The sequence below is a fragment of the Fonsecaea nubica genome, assembly GCF_001646965.1.
Source record: "Fonsecaea nubica strain CBS 269.64 chromosome Unknown Scaff1, whole genome shotgun sequence".
Classification (NCBI taxonomy): domain Eukaryota; kingdom Fungi; phylum Ascomycota; class Eurotiomycetes; order Chaetothyriales; family Herpotrichiellaceae; genus Fonsecaea; species Fonsecaea nubica.
Window position 1 is genome coordinate 1,035,969 of NW_019173674.1, and position 19,143 is coordinate 1,055,111.

Below are 19,143 nucleotides of genomic sequence, written 5' to 3' on the forward strand. Positions count from 1 at the left end.
ACTACAAAAAAGTCCCCCGTTGCATTCAAAAGTCTTTTCTAACAGGAGCGAGAACGAATTCCCTGACTCTAGCTTGCTGCAGGTCCTGACTTTTAAGGGACATTACCTTGAGGTTACTTTCCCCCGCAAAGTCCAACTGCGCGAAAGTTTCTGTCAACAGGGCTAAGTTGTCTGGACTGGGTTGGGAAGTGCGTCTTTCCCGATCGGAGATCCAATCATCCTCCGGGCTACGGAGTGTGTTGTCTGTCTTCTGACCAAAAAAAAAAGAGGGAGAAAATGCCACCCTCACCACAAGCAGTGACAGACGGGTCCAAGACGTGGTCTCCCTCGCACTTGTTCTCGAGCGTGGTTGAGGGGAATGATGAGACAACTTCAACAGTGGCTCCCGCTCCAGCTCCCGAGATCTGGGACAAGATCCACGCGCACCTCCAGGCAAACGAGTTCCGCGCCGCCATCGCCTCGGCCTTTGAGTTGCCCGCCGGCGACAACTTCACGTACCATGCCACCGCGTCGGTGAATCTCGCGCAGGCAGAGGCCGCGATTCGCGCTGGACGGGTCAACGGCTTGCATGGGTGGTATGTCGAGCGTGTGTCGCCTCCACCTGCACCTCCGTCTGCGCCAGCAACTGGTGGTAGTGACGGTGTCGGCGAGAATGAGCATGAGCGTGGGGATGATGGTGAGAATGATGATGACAAGAACAACGACGGCGACAAGAACAGCGACAGCAAAGACGATAATGACCCCTCCGAGCCCAGGACGATCCCCGGACAACCGTCGCTGAGAATCTCGGGATACCCGCCCCCAGCAGACATCCAGGCGTATATCTCGTTATTCGACCCGACCCGATCTGCCGCCAACAGTCTCAAGTCCCTGGCAGCCAACGCGAAAAAGGGATCACTCCGCGCGACGGTGGCGGAATATCTCCTGAGCAAACGCCACCTGGACGCCTCGATCAGCGTGCCTAAGTTCAAGCCTTCCCCAGTGGTGGCGGCAGCTCAGCAGGATGGATCGAACCAGCCACCACCATCCAGCAAGTCCTCCAAGACGACAACGCGGCACGAGAACCCGGCGCTGGACTTCTGGGCCTACTCGTGCATGGCGCTCGAGTACGCGGGCCCCAACGCCAACACGGCGCTGGTCAAGACGTCGCACCACATCCTGCCCGTGTACATGCACCACTTTGGTTGCGTGTGTCCGTCGTGGGAGGCTCTGCAGGTGATTGCGAAACTTGCTTCTTCTATCTCTCACTCTACCTCTACAGGTGCAGGTCCAACCGACTCCGCCAACTCCAAAAACCGCGGTCGTCGCACCCCCGCTGTGCTCGACATGGGCAGCGGCAACGGGTACTGGACTCTGATGCTGCGTCGGCTGGGCCTAGACCTGGACGTCGTCGCCGTCGACAGCGGCCAGTCGCGGTGGCGCGCCGTGTGGATCCCCGACACCCACGTCGCCGACGGGGTGCAGTACCTGCGCAAGCGCGGCGGGTGTCCCTCGTCGCTTCTGCTGCTCGTCTACCCCATTGTCGGGAGCGGTGGCGGTGGCAGTGGCACCGGCGAATTCACCCGCAGAGTCCTCGACGCGTACACGGGCGACGTCGTCTGCGTGGCCGGCACGCAGAACGGGAACGGGTACACGGGCTTCAAGGACGTCATGGTCGACGAGTACATGGCCAGGGAGAGGCCCGGGTGGGAAAAGGTCGCGCAGGTGGCCCTGCCGAGCTTCGCCGGTAAAGATGATGCGTTGTTTGCGTTCCGGCGGAGGAAGAAGATGGTCGACGAAGGAGCCGGTCAATAACAATGAGGATACCCAACACACTACACTACAGTACAATACAATCCAAGCGCAGTCAATACATATTGTGGCGAGACCGACAGACAATCAGACGTCAGAGGATCCCCTATCAAGACGTTTGTCGTGTGTGCCATTAAATGAATTGTTGGTACATAATCCACCGTCTATTCTAAAGTCTTTTGCTTTTGGAGGTCTTGAGAGAAACACACCACCTTAGGAAGATTCTCTGTTCCTCGAGCAGCCCAAGCAAACCACACAAATGTCTATCACATGCAAGAATCTTTTGGCGCAGCCCTCGAGAAAGGTCGTCTAAACCCCTACCAAGGCCATCTAATCCGGAAATGCTCTGATGGTCTAAAAACGCTTCTCGCAGCGTCGCCGATGGTGATGTGCTGTGTCGTGCATGCTGAGGATCCGCCCGCGCAAAAAAAGATATGAAAATGCTCCGAACCCATATAACCTGAGCTGAAATCATGCAAATCCGTCATCTTTTGTTGCGTCTATTTGGAGATCTCAACACCGCCCTACAAACATATGTTAGCTTGTCTCCATTCAATAGACAATTTCTGTAGAAAGAGATCGGATTCTCGAGGCCGAGGAAAACTTACAGTCGCGCCAAGGATTCTGTGGAAAAATGTTAGCATCCGCCAGCGGCACGGGAAGACTTTGGGACATACCTCTTGATATCACCGTAGATGGCGAATTGACCGGCAGTCAAGGTCCCAACCATGAACAGACGAGCACCAATACCAGCATAGCTACCACGGAAACCAAGCTCCTTTGCAATCTTGAAAAGTCGGCTGGTGGTGCTCTCACCCGGCAGGCCCTTGGTCTTGTTGATCTTGGAGAGCATGGTGTCGGCAGGTTGGGAAACAATGGCGGCCGCGAAACCAGCAATCAGACCAGAGCCAAGGTTGACGACAGTCTTGGTGCCATCGGAAGCGGTCTCCTTGTCCAACGAGCGCCAAACCGCCTCAGCGACCTTCTCGTAGACGACGAATTTGGCCATTGTGTAAGGGACCTGCTTGAACAAGATGGGACCGAAACCGCTGTAGAAAGCGCCAATGCCCTCGTTCCTGAAGATCTTGCCAAAACCGCCAACCAGGCCAGAAGCGAAGGTGGGTTCCGAGACCAATCGGATACGGGTTGCCTCAAGAGGGCAGAGAGCAATATCGGCGAAGAACTCGGCGGCGGCAGAGGAGGCGAGGTAGACAGCAGTGCGGTTGTTCGAGGCGGTCTCATATCCGAGGAGGTTAATGGATTGCTGCTTGAAGAACTCGTAACCTCCGAATTTGAAGGCTCCCTGCAAGAAGTAACCTGCCGCGGTAGGGCCGAAACCAGTCAAGAGAGCACCAGCACCCTCGTTCTGAATGACTTTTCGGAAACCACCGATCATGCCATTGTTGTATGTCGCAGGGTCCAGCTGGATTCTCGTCTTGACGCTGAAGGCCATGTCAGCGCTTATCAACTGCGCGGGCTGGAAGTGAGCTTACACATCGACGGGGGTGAGGGCACCGTGGGTGACAGAGCAGCAGACTGCACCAGCGAAGGCCTGGAAGAGGTCAGCGGCGAGACAAATTTCATTTACGGATGCAAACTCACGAATCTGCTGTAGAGATCGAGGCCGGAAAGTTGTTTGGGCGCGGGGGTGGTAGCTGGGATAGCAGCACCGACCTGAGGAGTCGCAGTCGCCATTGTGGATGGAGTGGAGATGAGAGACAGGTCAACTTGAAGCAATCTAACAGAGACGGGGAAGCAGATCTAGAGACAGGCGGACCTAGACCGAAGCAACAATTCAAGAGAATGATGGAGTTGTCACTGTGGTTTTTTTCCTGGTACTTGGGAAAATAAAAAAGGGACGGAGATGGATGAATTGAATTGAAGCTGCAGCGAAAATGAATCGGACCTTTGCCGGCAACCCAGAAAAATGCCGCACTAAGACGCGCCGAGGCGCTAAGCGCAGCCGATCGGCCGACGAGGCTTTGACCACGGCAACCAATCACGCTGTCACGTGTGAATCCTTTCGGGTTTGGCTTTCCCGAGCCCCTTTTTGCCTGCGAACCAGCGACCAGATATATATCTACCGGGTGCGAGGTACATCAGTCGAAAGGCTGTACCGCACTTCTCCACGAACGAGGCGAGGCTGTGGCGAAGCGGGTGGATGAGTGACATTGTTGCAGACTGAACTTTTTTCAGTATTTCCCGACCAAGTCTGCCATCTGTACCATTCCAATCTGGATGGCTCTGTCGGATTGTTTACCCTCCACGACTGGAAACCTTCACAACGGTGTAACCCTCTTGGGATCTGCGATCTCCAGTCGAGCACTTGTCGGTGCAGCACCTCCGTGAGGACTCAGCAACTCAACGTCGCTTCCAGAGAAGTTTTGAACGGCAGAAAATCTTCGCGAAGGATGTGGTGAGTAGGCGGTATCCAGAACGCCGCTGGCCATGGGGCTATCACGATAGACACTCTCATCATTGGAAATGGTCGAATCTCCGCTATGCCGTACCTCACTGACAAGGCCATACCTCACCGGCGTGCTACCGACCTGTCTGAGCAGTACATCTGCCGAGGCATTAGAGTCTGCGCTCCGCAGCAGAGGCGCATTGAACGCCTTGGCCGTTTCGATCGGGCTCATAGACACGCGACGACCGATGCTCCAGGAGCCATGGAAGGTGTAAAGAACAGACCCGATACCCAGTAGAGACGAGAGGGTGGCCAAGGCTAAGAAGAGATAGTCCGTGTGATAGACGGTATGGCTCCCAAAAGCCTGCGCATTGACGTGCTGGGTATTCGAGCTGTTTGCCGTGGCGACCGCAGTGCGGAAAATGAGCTCTCGTATTCCCTCGAGGAAGTCGGCGAGTGGGTTGGTAAAATAGACATCACAAGAAGGCTGTTGTTCAATCCCTCGAGCATATGCAATCGAGGCTTCGCTTTGGGCGCCAGCGAATTGGTAGCCAATGGCGCCGCCAAAGCTAAATTGAAGGTTGGTGTTGTACTGATTAGCCAGTGCAAGGAAGATCCCCCCGTAAGTGGTCGTCCCCAGTAAATGACTTTCGTCAGGAAGAGAATCAGGGTTCCCAACAGCGACATCGTCCCAAATGGTACTGCCAGTATCGAATGTGATGGTAGATGCAGTGCCATCGACGATGACGGGATAAAGAACCGTCCCTGCCCGGAGAGTGCAGTTCGTCACCGATAGTTGCCCAGCGCAACCGGCATCAGGTTTGTACTGCACGTTCAAAGTGGCCGTGGTCGGATCCTGGGAGACGTCGAAGGCGATGTTTGCACCAAATACCACAGGGCTCGGGAAGTCGGTAGAATTTATGGCTGGGGTAACGTTGAATGGCACTTGATAAGACGAGCAGTTCGTGTGGAAGCCCGCCCCCAACACACTTGTTCGACATTTGGCCGTGCAGTCGGATTCAAGATGAATAGGTACTCGAGTGTAGTATCCTCGTGCTATGGTAGAAAAGTTGGTGCTCAGCATATTCACTTCGTCCCCTCGACCGGACACAATGGCCGTGAATCCTCGAGGTACGAGATGATTGACCTGGAGATCCAGGGCTTCTTGTGCCGTCACGGTTGCATTTGTGATTGTCGACGCTCGTTGGAGCAGAGGACCGTTGATGGGAGTAAGGGCCACGAGGATACTCGCTAGGGCAATCAGGTTGAAATGGCGACCGCTCCAGACGGCCGATAGAAAGCTGTTGCCATAAGCCCAAATACGGTGCAGGTCCGCCACCGTTGTTCCATTACTCAATACTTTGTGCCACCAAGCAATAGTGACACCTTCCAGAAAAGCAAAAGCAACAGTGACGTTAGTGATGGTGGAAGCAATGGAGAGGTAAACCGTCGGCTGGAATCTCCATCGCCTCACATCGTCGCCGTTCGAAGCTAGCAAGATGGCGACCGAGACCACGACTCCCGCCGCTGCAAGAAGTAGTGCACCAAGACCTTTGAAAGGGAGGTGCAGTAATCCAGGCTCCCAGTGGTACCGAGAGGGACCAATGGCAGCATAAGTGGTGCTGCTGCCGCCGCCGCCGCCGTTCTTGAAAAGCATGATGCTGAAGTTGACCCGACGTCGGATGTTTCCCACGGTAGCCTTGTCAATCAGGAATACACTGGCGGATACGAGCAGCGGCCTCGTCACCAATGTTCAACCGTGGGCTGCATTTCACTCTACCTCCAACTTGCAGATAGTAGTCCAGCTGTAGTGATCAGCCACCGAACACAAAGGACAGCAGGCTGAAAAGAAAGAGATGAACCGCACTTCGTCTCGATCAGGCTCTCACCAGGCGAAGCCGCTCCCGCTCAATCGGGGTGGATGCAGCCTCCCCATGCATCTCTGTTTGTTTGCTGGCCTCGAGCTATGACGAAGAGCGGGACTAATGGACCTCGAGAGCCTCTCGAACAGCGCCGAATGGTCTCATGCAGGGTTAGTCATTAGGCCATTGTGGCCAGTCTCCGTTGACCCTTGTACAGGTTGAGACAGAAGTCCCTAAAACCCCCTCTTTATTTGTATTCCCCCTAGTGGCGTGGTGTGACCGTCGCTGGTTTTAGAAGTCGGTTAGAAGGAGAGATGCATCTTGTGGCACATCCTAGGCATTTGGCAGGCAGAAGCTGCTGGTTTCGATGTGAAGAAGAAGGCTGGTGATGCTGGTGGTGTTGTCACTGGGCCCCAGATGCAAAATGGAGTGGCTGGCTTCTAGCATAGTTCCTGTAGAACCCTGGTCAATGCAACTTGAGCTGTGGGTGTAAGGGTGAAATGAAGGACGTGATCATCGCTAAGCGGGGAACAGACACAAGTCCCATGGAGAAAGGATGGTGAGAGGACGTGGCAAAACTTGGAATAATACCGTAGAACTCGCCCCCACGACTGCAGCATGCACTAACTATTGTCACAAGGACGCCTAATATTGGCCAGTGGGCATTTCAACCCCTCTCGACGGTGCAGGTTGATGGGTGAAATTGAGTATCTGTACGAGGTACTCAGTACTCGATAGGTATATGTTGAGTCCACCTCACCTTGAGGCTCTGCTGTAAACTCATCTACCCACCATGTGAAATGTCGGCGCGGAGTCGTCACTGTTCCCAGACGGCGATCCTCTCTATTCACCATGCATGCAATCCCGTTGCTTGTTGTCAGCTTGACCACAGTCGGAGCTGTGCACTTATCACATCTCGACAACCCACAGCAACACCTACTACCAGCTGCTGCACTGACTGCGCCGCCTGAAGCTACTGCCACCCTGTCGACCCTGTTACCAGATGGCATCACTGCAGACCCAAAGGAGCTGCAACGGCGGCAGAAGCAGGAAACGACCTTTACACTCCAAACCGTCTATCCAGGACCTTTTACCTGGCTCACTTCTTTGGGCTCCCTGTGTGGCTTCGTGGCCAGTGACGTCCGTAAGAGACTTCCCCTTGACTTCTGCTTCCTTTCTCCGGACATGAGTTCCCATCTGAGCCAGTTAGTTGCTGATGAACACAGATTGGGCCCTGTACTGCGACGTGGGACAGTATTGCATAACGGATGATCTGTTCTTGCAATGCTGCTCAACCACCAGCGAGACTTTCTGGATGTCGACCGGCTACTACACCGATGCAAGCACAGGGAGGAATACATTGACCACGACCCTCATATCGACACTCTTGATCACTATGTCGTCGACATTAGGCAACAACTGCACGGCGGGATTCAAGACATGCTATGACTACAATGCCACCGCCAGCTGCTCGGATGGCTGCACCTCGACCGCGTTGGTGTGCAATAATCCCTACTTCCCCTATTGCGCGTCTCTCTACAGCGGCGGCGTCACCCCCAGCTCCGTGGGGACAACGTCCACCTACCTCCCCTTCGAGTATGGCGTCAGCTATTTCTGCGATACCGAGGCGTATGGCCTACAGTACGGGGATTATGGATACTGGCCATCAGTCACCAGCACATATTTCTCTGTTGCAGGGGCGTCCACCAGCACAACACCAACCTTCACCCCGAATGTCGTGCCATACAGCCGCACTCAAGCAACACGTCCTGCGTCCCAGGCCACGCTTCTCGCTCCGACCTCCACAGTGTCGTCTGCCACTTCTTCTCGCCCATTGTCCTCTGTCGCACGGATGCTGGGCACCGTCTCTCTCCTGGCTCTTTGCTATGTGCTATCATGAACATTTGCTGCAATTGAGCTATCGTGGGCGTCGAGCATCATACACACCGCTGGATTCACCAAGGGCGTGGCCTTGTGCGATTGTGTCGAACACATCGCCATCTCCTCCACGAGAAGGCAAAGAGAATCCGAACGCCGATGCCCATGACAAAGCTGCAGAGGTTCTTTTACAGCGATTCTCAGAACTCACTGGCCTGGAATGTGACCCGCATCAACATGCCAGATTCCATCGATATACTCAGAGACCTCGAAGGCATAATATTCCAGCTGTTGATTTCTGCATGGCTCTATGATTCCAAAAGCTACAAGCCCATTGTTTGGGAGCGGGAGACCTTGTATAAACTAATGAGATGGGCCGAATGTCGTCCTATAGAGATCACAACCGGTCAACCATGTCTGAGACCACTGGATCACCTTGCCCGGCGTTACCGATTCCCACAGATCCTCACCATACGAAATCCCTAGCTCTCCTAGAGGAATCAAAGAGGCTAACATTGCCCATGGAAGAGGCTTGTACAAAAGTCAACACCTCTCTCACAAACTGTCACGGAATCCAGTGACAGCCGATCACGAGAGTTAAAAATAATACAATCCGCTGCAGAGACTTAGTGTGGTCCGCCAACGTGGCGATATCGCCCGTTGTATTGTACACCCCGTCGCACCTTCTCCAAAGCCATCAGCTCAGTTGTGGTTTCAATTGGTAAAGATTCAACTGACAACGTCATATCAAGGATAGCAGGGTTCGCGGTGGTAGCCATTATCATCTCAGGCGCAAATGTGGTGGTCAAGAGCATCGTGGGGTCAGCAGTGGCCGGTGGTCCTGGAGAGGTGGCGATCTCATAAGGGCCTATGTTTGCACCCCCAAAGTCTGTCGATGAGAGTTGCACCAGCGCGAGTAGTGGACTAACCGTGCTAGCTGTGGCAAAAGGCAGCTCAAAAGATGGATTTGCGCTATTAGTGGTCTGGGCAGCAGACGGTGGTATCGACTCGCTCGTTGTAATGCCTATGCTCGTCACGGTTGCAGACGTCGCGACAGTCGCAGTACTTGAGATCCGGGCAGAAGATACCTCAGAACTTGTCAAGAGACCTTTTGTGCTGAAGTCCTTTTCGGAAGTCTCAGAAGAGCTCGCCAGAACGGGTGCGATAGCAGAGGAGGCCAACGCACTGCTACCAGTACTGGACACTGTAGGGGATGTCTCGGTGGATGCGCCGACAAACGTTGAACTGGTGTCATCTGCGACAATTGCCATGGTAGTAGTGCTGCTCAGGCTTGGTGTGAGCGTCTCTCCGGTGGTCGTCGACTCGCCTATCGTATCTGCCAGCGTTCCTCGAAAGGGTGTGCTACTTGATATCGAAGTAGCGGTGGCTCTGAGGGAGGATATAGTCGATGAGGACGTAGTCCTACCGTCGAGTGTGGATGACTCAGAGTACAACGTCGTCGTTGATAGGAGACTTGTAAAGAAAGTGGCTGGTTCCGAATAGGTAGGAGAACTAGATGTCATGAGAATAGGGAATAACGTGGTGGAAACAAAGTCAGGATCTGAGTTGGTACTAGAGGCAGGAGACATTGATGTTCCAGAAGCAGGTGTGGTTTCGGAGCCGGGTGTGCTTATCGAGTACTGGAACCAGGTATTAGTAGCAGAGACAGTAGTTGAAGTTGTCGAGTTCATAGATGTTAAAGACGCATTAGATGGGATATTGACACTTCTCGTGCTAGTACTGGAAATGGCACTGCTCTTGGTTCCGTCCAGGGTCACTGCACCGGAAGTGGTTGTGCTACTATCTGATGCAGGTTGCGCCATTGTCGATGAAGGTAGGACTCTGGGTTCTCCCAAAGAGGTCCCGCCTGACTGAGAAGATATGTTTGACGTTGTAGCTAACACCAGGCTCGCTGTCGTTGTGGAGGATGCCTCAATAGCCAAACGGGTGGGATGCAATATTTCCGACTTGGTCGAGGAAGAGGTGACTCTGCCTTCCAAGAACGAGAGCTCATCGGAGGAAGATGGCGCAGAGACGAAGCCTAGCGACGTCTGAGATTCTGAACTTGAAGCTATTTCCGACGAGGCAGGAATTCCAGAGGTTGTGGCTAGCCCACTGCCTCCCTCTGATGTCCTTGACAAAGTGATAGTCGTTGATGAGTGTAACAGTGACTGAGCCCTGGAGGGCTTTGATAGACCCCCAAGCCTGATGCCGGACGATGAGGACCTAGATTGTAGCGAAGAGGTCGATAACGTCCATGTTTCCGCAATGGAGAAAGTTGATGCATTGATACTGCTACTGCTTGATCGACTGATGGCAGTGGTTGGCAGTGATACAATTCGTGAAGTGGTGGAGGATACTGAGCCTATGCTGCTGCTTGCCGAACCTGAAGAAGACACGTAAGAATCTCAAGGGAAGTATATCAACCCTGTTTCACTTACTGGCTATAACGGCGGTGGTCTGCAGAACCACGGGGAGGCAAATGAATGGTGTTGCACTTCCGAATAGAATGAATGCAATACCAAATTCATTGACGCAGAAGCCCGATCCCTCGGCTTGTAGTAGCAGGAGACCAGTGGAATCAATAAACCACTTCGACAGGCGCCCATTGATGGTTGTAATGAGAGAGAAAGTAAGGTAAGGCTGGTCGAGATTGGAATCTACATAGAATGAATCAGTCCGCAAGTAGCCTGCGGTATCCAAAAAGAATCTAGAGGCTGCCGATGATTCGCTGAAGAGAGTTCCAATGCCACCTGAAACCCCCAAATATTGAACGGTTCTCTTGCGAGTCCTCAGGGGTATGTTTGTGGTGATGAAGAAGGGACTCGTATCAGGGGGGGCAGGGACAATCTGTGTGCTTGACGTGCTGGATAGTGACGAGGTGCTACTACCAATGAATGTGGGAGAAGTAGCCGAGATCGTTGAAAAAGAGCTTGCAGATGTGATCGTAGATTGAGTAGTGAGAGTTGTAGTTAGCGAGAAGGATGTGGAGGCGGATCCAATTGACGCATCGACAACGGAGGCTGAAGTAGACGTCGAAGACGTCAACACGGTGCTGAAAGGGCCAGGGCTGGTGCTACTGGGGGTTGAAGTTGAACCGCCAATCGGGCCCACACTGGCGTTAAAGGTACTGCTAGTTGATGTGGTCGTGGTCCCTGAACTTGTTAAAGACGATAGGGAAGCTGATGAGCTAGTATCTGGCACGATGCTGGTGCTAGAAGAGGTGCTCGTTGGAGTTGGCAGTCCTGGGTTGGTGCTAGGTGGGCTCGGACTGGCGATCGAACTTGTACGTAATGAGATGGCCGTAGAATCGGGTACAGCTCTAGAGCTAAACCCCGAGGAGCCACTTCCTGAACTTGCCGCTTGGAATGAGGTGCTGGATGAGCCTGCTCCGGGTAAGAAAGCCGTGCTCGAGGAGCTGGTCGTAGCCAAAATGGGTGTAGCAACAATGGTGGTGGAGCTTGTGGGGTTCGAAGGGAATGAATCTGTGGTTGACCTTGAGATCGGACCGGTGCTGAAGCTGGAGGTAGTGGATGCGATGAGTAAAGTACTGGTTGTCGTAGAAGTAACGCTGGAAGTGGATCTAGAGATCGGAGCACCGGAAAAGCTCTCGCTGCTAACAGAGCTTGTGCTAGAGGAGAGGAGAGATGTCAAGCCCGAAGCCGTAACTGAGCTGGGAATTGATGTTGAGATGGAAATAGGACTAGTGGAAGAGCTACTCGTAGAGTTCAGGGTTAAAGTTGAACTCGAGTCAGGAAGAGGCCCACCCGAAAAGCTTGCTGTATTGACTGTCGTAACCCACACGCTGCTTGTAGTCGATGACCCTGCGCCACTGGACGAACTGCTCGTGACTTCACGGATAGTGGCAGCCGAAGAACCACTGACTGGCGCTGTAATGGTTATTGAAGACTGTGGAAGGCTGAGGCTAGCTGAAGGGCTGGTAGTGTTGGCAGTAGGGCTCACTGATGGGGTCAAGACACTGCTGGTTGCAATGGTCCCAGAGGTGACGCCTGTAATGGAGCTCGTCGTGTAGGAGATGCTTGTAGAGCCGCTGGTCGGGTTGAGGCTAGAGCTCGGAGACCCGCCAGTAGATTCAGTGCTAGGTGCAGATTGAGATTGACTGGGAGTCCAATCACGCCAGTCCTGAGGAAGAGGGAGGCTAGGGTTGACCACATCATCGCTCCCCCAGCTCGTCCAATCGTAAGCATCGCCACCTAGGTCATCGACAGGCGAGCTTGGGCGGTTACCTGGATCGCGAAAACCAGGGATTACATGGCTGCCAGTGGGAATCGGAACAGTGAATGATGTCCGCGGTGGTTGTCTAAGACAGGGTAAGGTCCAGGAGATTGTTTTAGTGACGACAATGGTGAAATCAATAATCTCGCGGGGCCTGTGGCACTCACGAACGATATGATGGAAGTACGGACTCGGGGCGACAGTAATGGTTTTGACTCCGGCAGTGACGATATGACTAGGAGCTGTCAGGGTGAAGGTGAAAGTAAAGGTGCCGACCGAAGGAGCCACGAATCGGGTTGAAAGAGGCGTTAGTGTCGTTGAAGAGGAGGCAGAAGCGGGCATGGAGATCCATGTCTCTGCGTATCCCATGCACTTGGCTCCAACAAGACCCGACCTGCACTCAATAACGTTGACGACCTGAGACCGACTTCCATCCTGATGCACATTGCATTCCTTACAAAGACCGCTCCCGCCATAGCCTGGTATCGCCAAAGGGCCCATCTTGTTGTAGGCAACCATAAAATCTTTTGCGACCGTGAGGTAAACAGGTTTGGGAGGAGCGTAGGAAGTGGTCCCATTCTTGATGACAGCTGAGGTAGCGGTGGCCAACTTAGTGATTGTCGTGCGGAACCGAGACACTGTGACCGTTTGAGTAGTAGAAGTGACCGTAGTTGCGTGGATCGAAGTACCATTCCATGCGGCAGGGATAACGGTGCTAACGTACGCAAAGGTGTCGAGGGAATATCTCGTAGTACAAGTTCCCTGGAAGCATGTCGATATTCCGAAGCAGGTTGATACGGTTTGATGCTGTGCCGTAACAATGATGGGAATTGCCGATAAGCTTGGTGCATTGGCACAGGGAGTAATCGTCGCCAGCGGTCCAGCAAGAACAACTCCCGGCACTAAAGCGCCCACCGTGTTGAGAAAGCGCATTGGGCAGGGCCAAAAGGAGTGACTGAAGGGAACGTCTTTTCAATAAGTGAGGCAAAGAATGAGGTGTGGTTTTCGAAGACATTGAGAGGATCAAGAGCAGTTGCCACATTTGGGTGGGATTTATAACAATGCAAACTCAAGGTGGTGGAGAGGTGCTAGAAAGGAGAATTGGGAAGAGGTGGCACAATGCTCTCGTCTGTAGAGATGGCATCTGCGCTTGGCCTTGAACAGACTCTGTCCATAATCTCAAACAAGGTCGAAGAAGACGCCACGAGGTTGTCCATGGAGGCCAGAGAGGTGGAATATGGACGAGTCGGTGAAAGCCCCGAACCAAATTGATAGTTTTGACAGAGCTCCCAATCTCCCTGAGGTGTGCGGGTGTGGATGCAGGTCCTCATAGCAATTGGGAATAGAGTGGACGAGAGGGGGTTGAATGATCACCAGAGACTGTAGGGCAATATGGTGCAAGGCTGATGGAACAAACCACATGGGACGAGTTCAAATTGCTGTCGTGTAAAGGCACCTCAGGAGCACTGTGGACAGAAAAGATGCTGGGCCAACGTACAAGACGAGCAGTTCCATCAGGCGCAGAAACTGCAGCCAAATAAGAAGGGTCAGCTAACTTCCACAGATCACTCATTCCCAGACCTGGCTCGCTCCTCTCAAAGTCAAGACGGGTTCACCGACTGACTTGACTAACCACGTGACAAAGTGCGAAACGACGATGAGGCACTCACTGTTATGATCTCAGTCTCCTCGACTTGTGGACCATGTACCGGGTACTGCAATACTTTAGCAGCCCATGGCTCTCAACAACGATGTCTCTATTGGACTCAGGTGTCGTTCTCCGTGGGCAAGGACATTGACGCTGCGGGTATGAGCGACCGAGATCGACAGCGAAGGACACGTGCTCTACTGAAGGATCAGATAGTGGTGCTTGCATGGTGGCGTCGCCCTCGCATGGCTAAGAGTGAAGACGGAAGTTTTTGAAGGTCAAGTTCTAGTTTGGCGGTTGCAGCGGAAGGTGGATCCCGTGATGTGCGAGCATGTGTACTAGCCGTGTCCATATCAGGTCAAGAGAGCTTGGCAACAAAGTTTGATTGGTTTGGCACCGGCTTCCTATCCGAATACCCCACTCTGCTGCACGTCTCCTCCTGGGTGCGACGCCTAGTGGTCCGTGTAAGCTCTTGATTGTTCGGCTCTCAGTGCCAATAACTAGTCGTACGTGCTACCTAGGTGCTAAATGGATATGCAGTGGGGGCCTCCCCTCCGTACCTAGGTAACTAAGGATGCTCCTCAGACCCTGCATTGTTTGCTCCCTTGAGCCTTTCCACGGGGGTTTATGAATGCAGGGACTCCCTCTTTTTTTTCTGGACACCCAATTGCTTGTATGCCTTATACTCTGACGGGCCGGACCCCTACATGTGCCTTACCTAGGGAGAAGGTAAACATTTCTCCTGAACTCTTGTAAGACCACAAATGTCGTTTGTCGTTTGATAGGTATTTTTTTATCCGCGATGCATATAATGAATAAATCACTGTTGGTTTCTATGCATCTATCGTTCAAACCTTGCTTGCTGGTTTAGTGGGAAGCAAAGCCTTCTTTTTCGCCCCCTAACCCCGCCAGATCTGCGCCTAAGCGAGCCGCCTGAGAGCCGCCCCCCCCAGAAAAGGACATGTAGGTACCTGATCTGTGGGAAGCCGAATGTTTGTCAGAGTCCCAACACAATCGGCTGCATTTAACCTTTGATGCCACTACCTTTTCACTCTGCGCCTGCCCGTCGTTTGTCTCTTTCCCTTGTCCCCTATCTAATAGCGAGAAGCCTGCGGAGAACGACAAGAGTAACAATGCCTGGCGGGGGTGTTTGTCCTTTTGCCGTCGCCTGTCACACAATTCAATTTTAAATTGTGCCACTATCTTTGGCGTCCCTGTCCTTCGTATTCTCTCGTGATACTCGGAGCAGAGGAATATCTCTCATTTTCCAGTGTCTCGTCCGCTGTCCAACCATCCCCATCCCAATTGTTGCCTCCTTTTCTGTCCGCTTGGCCCTGCGTTAGCCATGACAGACGGCCCTGTGCAGCCTCCAGCTGCATTGAAGTCGTTGGAGAAGGATTATCGGGCAAAGTCCACCGAGATCGAAGCAGTCTTTGAAGTGCTGATGAATTCCTCCCCTCCCCTCCGGATTGTGGTTGCTGACTTCCTCAGAAACTGGTCCAACTCCTTAGCGCCAAAGAAGCAGAATGCGAGAATCTCAGGTACGATCTTCAGGATCAAACCGAATCTCGAAGACACTGGCACAAGCGCGCGACAGAAGCCGAATCTCGATTGGTTGGCCCTCCCTGTTGTCCTACCCCCCATGGCGTCTTTTACTGATCCGTCATGAGCAGTCAAGTGTACAACATGTCATGGTCCTCTTCGACGGGAATCACCACTTTTTCAGTCCAAACCTTGTAAGAGCAGGAATACAAGGGGCAAAGTCAGCAATCGATACTCTCGTGGCCGAAGCCAAAGCATTTGCCCGCGAGCAGCACAAGAATGACCTGCCAGACCTCCTCTCGGTAATAGTGCACATTTTCATTGACGTGGGCAAGCTGGCCGACGACCTCTCCACCGCGGGCTCACTTCCCGACCCGGATCAGCTCTGGACTTTTATTCAAAATGCAAGCAAACTGGAGCCGGGTGTTACAATCTCTGACTGCGGTTCTGGTCACCATGCTGTCGACGCAAAGATCAGGCGTGAGTCCAGAGAGATCCTGGTTGGGGGCCGCTAACTGAACGAGACCTAGACTTCTACGAACTGTATCTCGAAAACTGCCATTGCAGACATCTTTTCCTGGGGTTGAATCGCCAATCGGAATACTTCAAGATCCTCGAGACTTACGCCGACGATGATTACACCAAGTCAAAGACGTCGCTTGTGCGGTTGGGCGGGGGAGCAGCCAATGGCTACAACCTTCCGTTCCATACGGTCGACTTCTCCGTCATTGAAGCTGTGCCGCAACAGGCCACTTCCCTCTCCGCGACCAACTTTCCGGTCAACGGAACTGCCAACGGAACTGCGAATGGCTCGTTCCTGGCTCGGCGATATGAGGACCCTAGTACGCGATTTTCGACAGACTCCCTTAGCAATCCGAAGCCTTTGGTCCAACTCCCTCCGCCCTCCCGCCCCGCGACCTTCGCTTCCAACACCGAAAATCCTACCACTCGGGCCATCGAGAATATGCAGATGCTACCCGCCACAATTTCACAGATGCCTGCCAAAATACCTGCCGAGGTAAATGGCGATATGGACAATTTGGATGGCTCGAGCTCGGTTGGCGTTGTCAAGCTCGACACATCTTCACATTCTTCTCGGCAATCGAAAGCTGCGGAACAGAGCTGGGAGAATGCACAAACTAACAGTTACGCACCCCCTGCCATCGCAGCTCCGTGGGGAGAGGAAAAGACGAAGGTCGGGCAGGTTGTGGAGGACGAGCCCGTATTGTGGAGGAGATCAAACAACAACCACTCTCGAAGACAAAAACAAAACCACCGAAATAAAGAACGTCCTTACAGTGCTCAACCGCCAAGACAGCCTCCTCGCCATTTTGAAGGGTCGTGGGATGACATGGTTCAAAGTGAGCAGTCCAAAGCACCAACCCAAGTGTCGTCTCCATCGCCCGCACCTGCAAGTGCAACCCTTTTGTCGGCTGCAACCAAATCAAACGACTTATCGCCAGCATTCGCCCGTCAGGCTTTGACAAAACTTGACCCAAACCCTCTAGCACGCCCTATTTGCTCTCCCATCGCTCTAAACAAGTTAGGGCAGCGTATCGACTTGAAGCTTCCGCGCGAGGCATCGGCTGACCACGAAGCTTTCGAATTGCGTGTCAGCAATCGACAATTATGCAATGAGCATCACATGCGAAACAATTGCAACGACCCACAGTGCCCGTTTGACCACGAGGAGATTTCGGATGGCATTTATCTTGCATTGCGAAATATAGCTCGCAGCAAGCCGTGCGGCCAGGGCGCCGAATGCCGACGACATGATTGCTATTGCGCTCATCATTGTCCCAACATTACAAAGTATTCCACATGTGCCAGGGTGTCGTGTCCCTTCCAAAAGAAGGGATTACATTCGATTGTCGACCTGGAAATTGTCGAGACGATTGAACCGCCAGAAAAGAAGACTCAGAAAGAAAGAGAATCGCTCCTGTGAGAGGGGTCCAGACCGCTTCAGGCAAGGCAAGGTGAGCTTGGAAAAGACTGCCAGAATTACGATTTCGGGAACAGGGAGAAAAGGGAAATTTGTGATTGGGAAGGCGGGTGTTTTTTTTTTCTTCTCGATTTCATTGGGCGTGGCTGTACTCTTGCACTAATCACACCTTGTTTGAGCTTTAATGAGTTCTCGAGGATGCAAGAGAAGCGCGTGGTGGCATAAAAAGACCGCTAAAGGCTCTGGGGAGGCTGCCGTTTGTGTCGCGTCGTCAACCACAATATTGTGGTAGAACGGCACCAGCGGGCTACCGTGTATGTAGCAGGACCTGTCCTTGGTCTCAACACAGACTAGACTGAATCAATTGGCCACGGAGTGTCTGCCGGACGAGCCCCTCACAACGAGTCGTTTATTCGATGCGAATTCCACACCTTCAGAGCTAGACTAGAAGAGCGAGTCAGCGAGTGTATTTGCGACGAACCCGTCGACTGAGCGCCAGAACCAGCGGGCAAGTCAGGAAAATTAGTGTAGAGAGTGGAGGGTAGGTGGACCAACCTTATAAAGGGACATGTGATGATGCCGATCATGTATCGGCAGTGACCAGGTAGCCAGGCTGTACTTGGGAGGGCTTTGCTCGGGTATAATAACATGGCGAGCCAGATTCCTCTCATGCACAGATCGTCTGAGATGGTGACCCGAGGCTGCGTGGTCGGGCAACACCACTTAAAGACCAGAGGCTGTGTCCTGGGAAATTGACTGCTCTCGGGCAGTAGTTGTACGGTTCTTTATGCGGAGACGGTGTGTGTGTAGTTGCAATGCCACAGAGGGAAGGAGCTCGTCATAGTGTCCAGATCCTCGGCGTCTTTGCGACTTTTTTTTTTTCAATCTCTGTCCATTTTGTCCTCGTCACGGGGGTCTCGCCGCCTGTCTCTGTCGCGGTCGCGGCTCCGACTCCGGCTTCTGCTCTTGCTCTTGCTCCTGCTCCGTGACTTGCTGCGGCTTCGACTCCTCCCGCCTCTGCCCCCGGCGCCACGGCCCTTTGTTGCGACACCGCTGGCACGGCTTCCTTTATCCTTTGGTGGCGGGCGGACGAAGGCGTAGTCGACAGAGATGGTCTGGTCGAGCAGTTTTGCGCCGTCTAGAGCCTTGATGGCGGCCTGCGCTTCGACTTGGGTAGGGTATTCAATCAGGACATAGCCCTACCAAATCACCAAGCTCGAGTTAGTCGCATTGTTCTCTGACATTTCCGCATCTTAGGGCCTGGGACGTTCATTCCTCTCTTGTTCCCTCCTTCCTCCCTCCCTTTAGTCCTTCCTTCTGTCTGGGTCCAGCCGCGGGGAGGGTGTTCTAAATCCAAGAGAGAGTGTTTCTTTTTCACGTACCTTGACGTACCCTGTCCTCCGATCCAAATTCAAATGTAAGTTCTTGATGTCCCCGTACTCGGCAAAGAGGTCGTGGATGTCCTCCTCAGTGGCTTCCTCGTGGATGTTGGTCGCGATCACGATCCAACCCTCGATACTGCGGACGGCGACGGCGTTTTGAGCCGTGCGGGCCTCGGCGCCTGCATTGGCAGACGACTTTTTGGTGTCAGTAGGGGACGAGGTCCCGTTTTTGGGATCGGTTGGAGGGGCGGTGTCGACGTCCATTTCGGTCGACATGGTTGCGGTCTATCTCCAGAGAGAGAGAGAGATTGCGGTGACTGACGCAGGTGGGAGAATGAGGTCTCGCAAAGGGGTAAAAGGGAAGTTGTTTGTGCGAGGGCGGTTCGAGGTCGATGCGGAGGTAGAGGTAGAGAGGTAAAACTCCAGGCTTGTGTTGTTCTCTTCTGTAGTCGCCC

General features: G+C 53.3%; 9 protein-coding genes across 9 annotated transcripts; 4 read left to right on the forward strand and 5 right to left on the reverse strand.

Annotated features, from left to right (window-relative positions):
• Positions 1 to 276: 276 nt before the first annotated feature.
• Positions 277 to 1,794, forward strand: AYO20_00371 (hypothetical protein; the record flags this gene model as incomplete). Its single annotated transcript, XM_022638682.1, has 1 exon — positions 277 to 1,794. The coding sequence occupies one exon, from the start codon at positions 277 to 279 to the stop codon at positions 1,792 to 1,794; it is 1,518 nt and encodes a 505-aa protein (XP_022505647.1).
• A 497-nt stretch (positions 1,795 to 2,291) lies between these two features.
• On the reverse strand, positions 2,292 to 3,486 carry AYO20_00372 (hypothetical protein; the record flags this gene model as incomplete). Its single annotated transcript, XM_022638683.1, has 5 exons — positions 2,292 to 2,315; positions 2,400 to 2,415; positions 2,469 to 3,233; positions 3,285 to 3,343; positions 3,394 to 3,486. 5 exons carry the CDS (start codon positions 3,484 to 3,486, stop codon positions 2,292 to 2,294), a joined length of 957 nt encoding a protein of 318 aa, XP_022505648.1.
• A 584-nt stretch (positions 3,487 to 4,070) lies between these two features.
• AYO20_00373 (hypothetical protein) lies at positions 4,071 to 5,855 on the reverse strand (the record flags this gene model as incomplete). The annotated part of the gene is made up of 1 exon (XM_022638684.1): positions 4,071 to 5,855. One exon carries the CDS (start codon positions 5,853 to 5,855, stop codon positions 4,071 to 4,073), a length of 1,785 nt encoding a protein of 594 aa, XP_022505649.1.
• A 1,057-nt stretch (positions 5,856 to 6,912) lies between these two features.
• AYO20_00374 (hypothetical protein) lies at positions 6,913 to 7,960 on the forward strand (the record flags this gene model as incomplete). Its single annotated transcript, XM_022638685.1, has 2 exons — positions 6,913 to 7,204; positions 7,287 to 7,960. The coding sequence occupies 2 exons, from the start codon at positions 6,913 to 6,915 to the stop codon at positions 7,958 to 7,960; spliced, it is 966 nt and encodes a 321-aa protein (XP_022505650.1).
• Positions 7,961 to 8,564: 604 nt separating this feature from the next.
• Positions 8,565 to 9,761, reverse strand: AYO20_00375 (hypothetical protein; the record flags this gene model as incomplete). Its single annotated transcript, XM_022638686.1, has 1 exon — positions 8,565 to 9,761. The coding sequence occupies one exon, from the start codon at positions 9,759 to 9,761 to the stop codon at positions 8,565 to 8,567; it is 1,197 nt and encodes a 398-aa protein (XP_022505651.1).
• A 445-nt stretch (positions 9,762 to 10,206) lies between these two features.
• On the forward strand, positions 10,207 to 11,971 carry AYO20_00376 (hypothetical protein; the record flags this gene model as incomplete). Its single annotated transcript, XM_022638687.1, has 2 exons — positions 10,207 to 10,337; positions 10,915 to 11,971. The coding sequence occupies 2 exons, from the start codon at positions 10,207 to 10,209 to the stop codon at positions 11,969 to 11,971; spliced, it is 1,188 nt and encodes a 395-aa protein (XP_022505652.1).
• A 235-nt stretch (positions 11,972 to 12,206) lies between these two features.
• AYO20_00377 (hypothetical protein) lies at positions 12,207 to 13,107 on the reverse strand (the record flags this gene model as incomplete). Its single annotated transcript, XM_022638688.1, has 2 exons — positions 12,207 to 12,259; positions 12,342 to 13,107. The coding sequence occupies 2 exons, from the start codon at positions 13,105 to 13,107 to the stop codon at positions 12,207 to 12,209; spliced, it is 819 nt and encodes a 272-aa protein (XP_022505653.1).
• A 2,060-nt stretch (positions 13,108 to 15,167) lies between these two features.
• Positions 15,168 to 17,309, forward strand: AYO20_00378 (hypothetical protein; the record flags this gene model as incomplete). Its single annotated transcript, XM_022638689.1, has 4 exons — positions 15,168 to 15,260; positions 15,314 to 15,436; positions 15,496 to 15,844; positions 15,895 to 17,309. The coding sequence occupies 4 exons, from the start codon at positions 15,168 to 15,170 to the stop codon at positions 17,307 to 17,309; spliced, it is 1,980 nt and encodes a 659-aa protein (XP_022505654.1).
• An 878-nt stretch (positions 17,310 to 18,187) lies between these two features.
• On the reverse strand, positions 18,188 to 18,964 carry AYO20_00379 (hypothetical protein; the record flags this gene model as incomplete). The annotated part of the gene is made up of 2 exons (XM_022638690.1): positions 18,188 to 18,505; positions 18,689 to 18,964. 2 exons carry the CDS (start codon positions 18,962 to 18,964, stop codon positions 18,188 to 18,190), a joined length of 594 nt encoding a protein of 197 aa, XP_022505655.1.
• Positions 18,965 to 19,143: the final 179 nt, after the last annotated feature.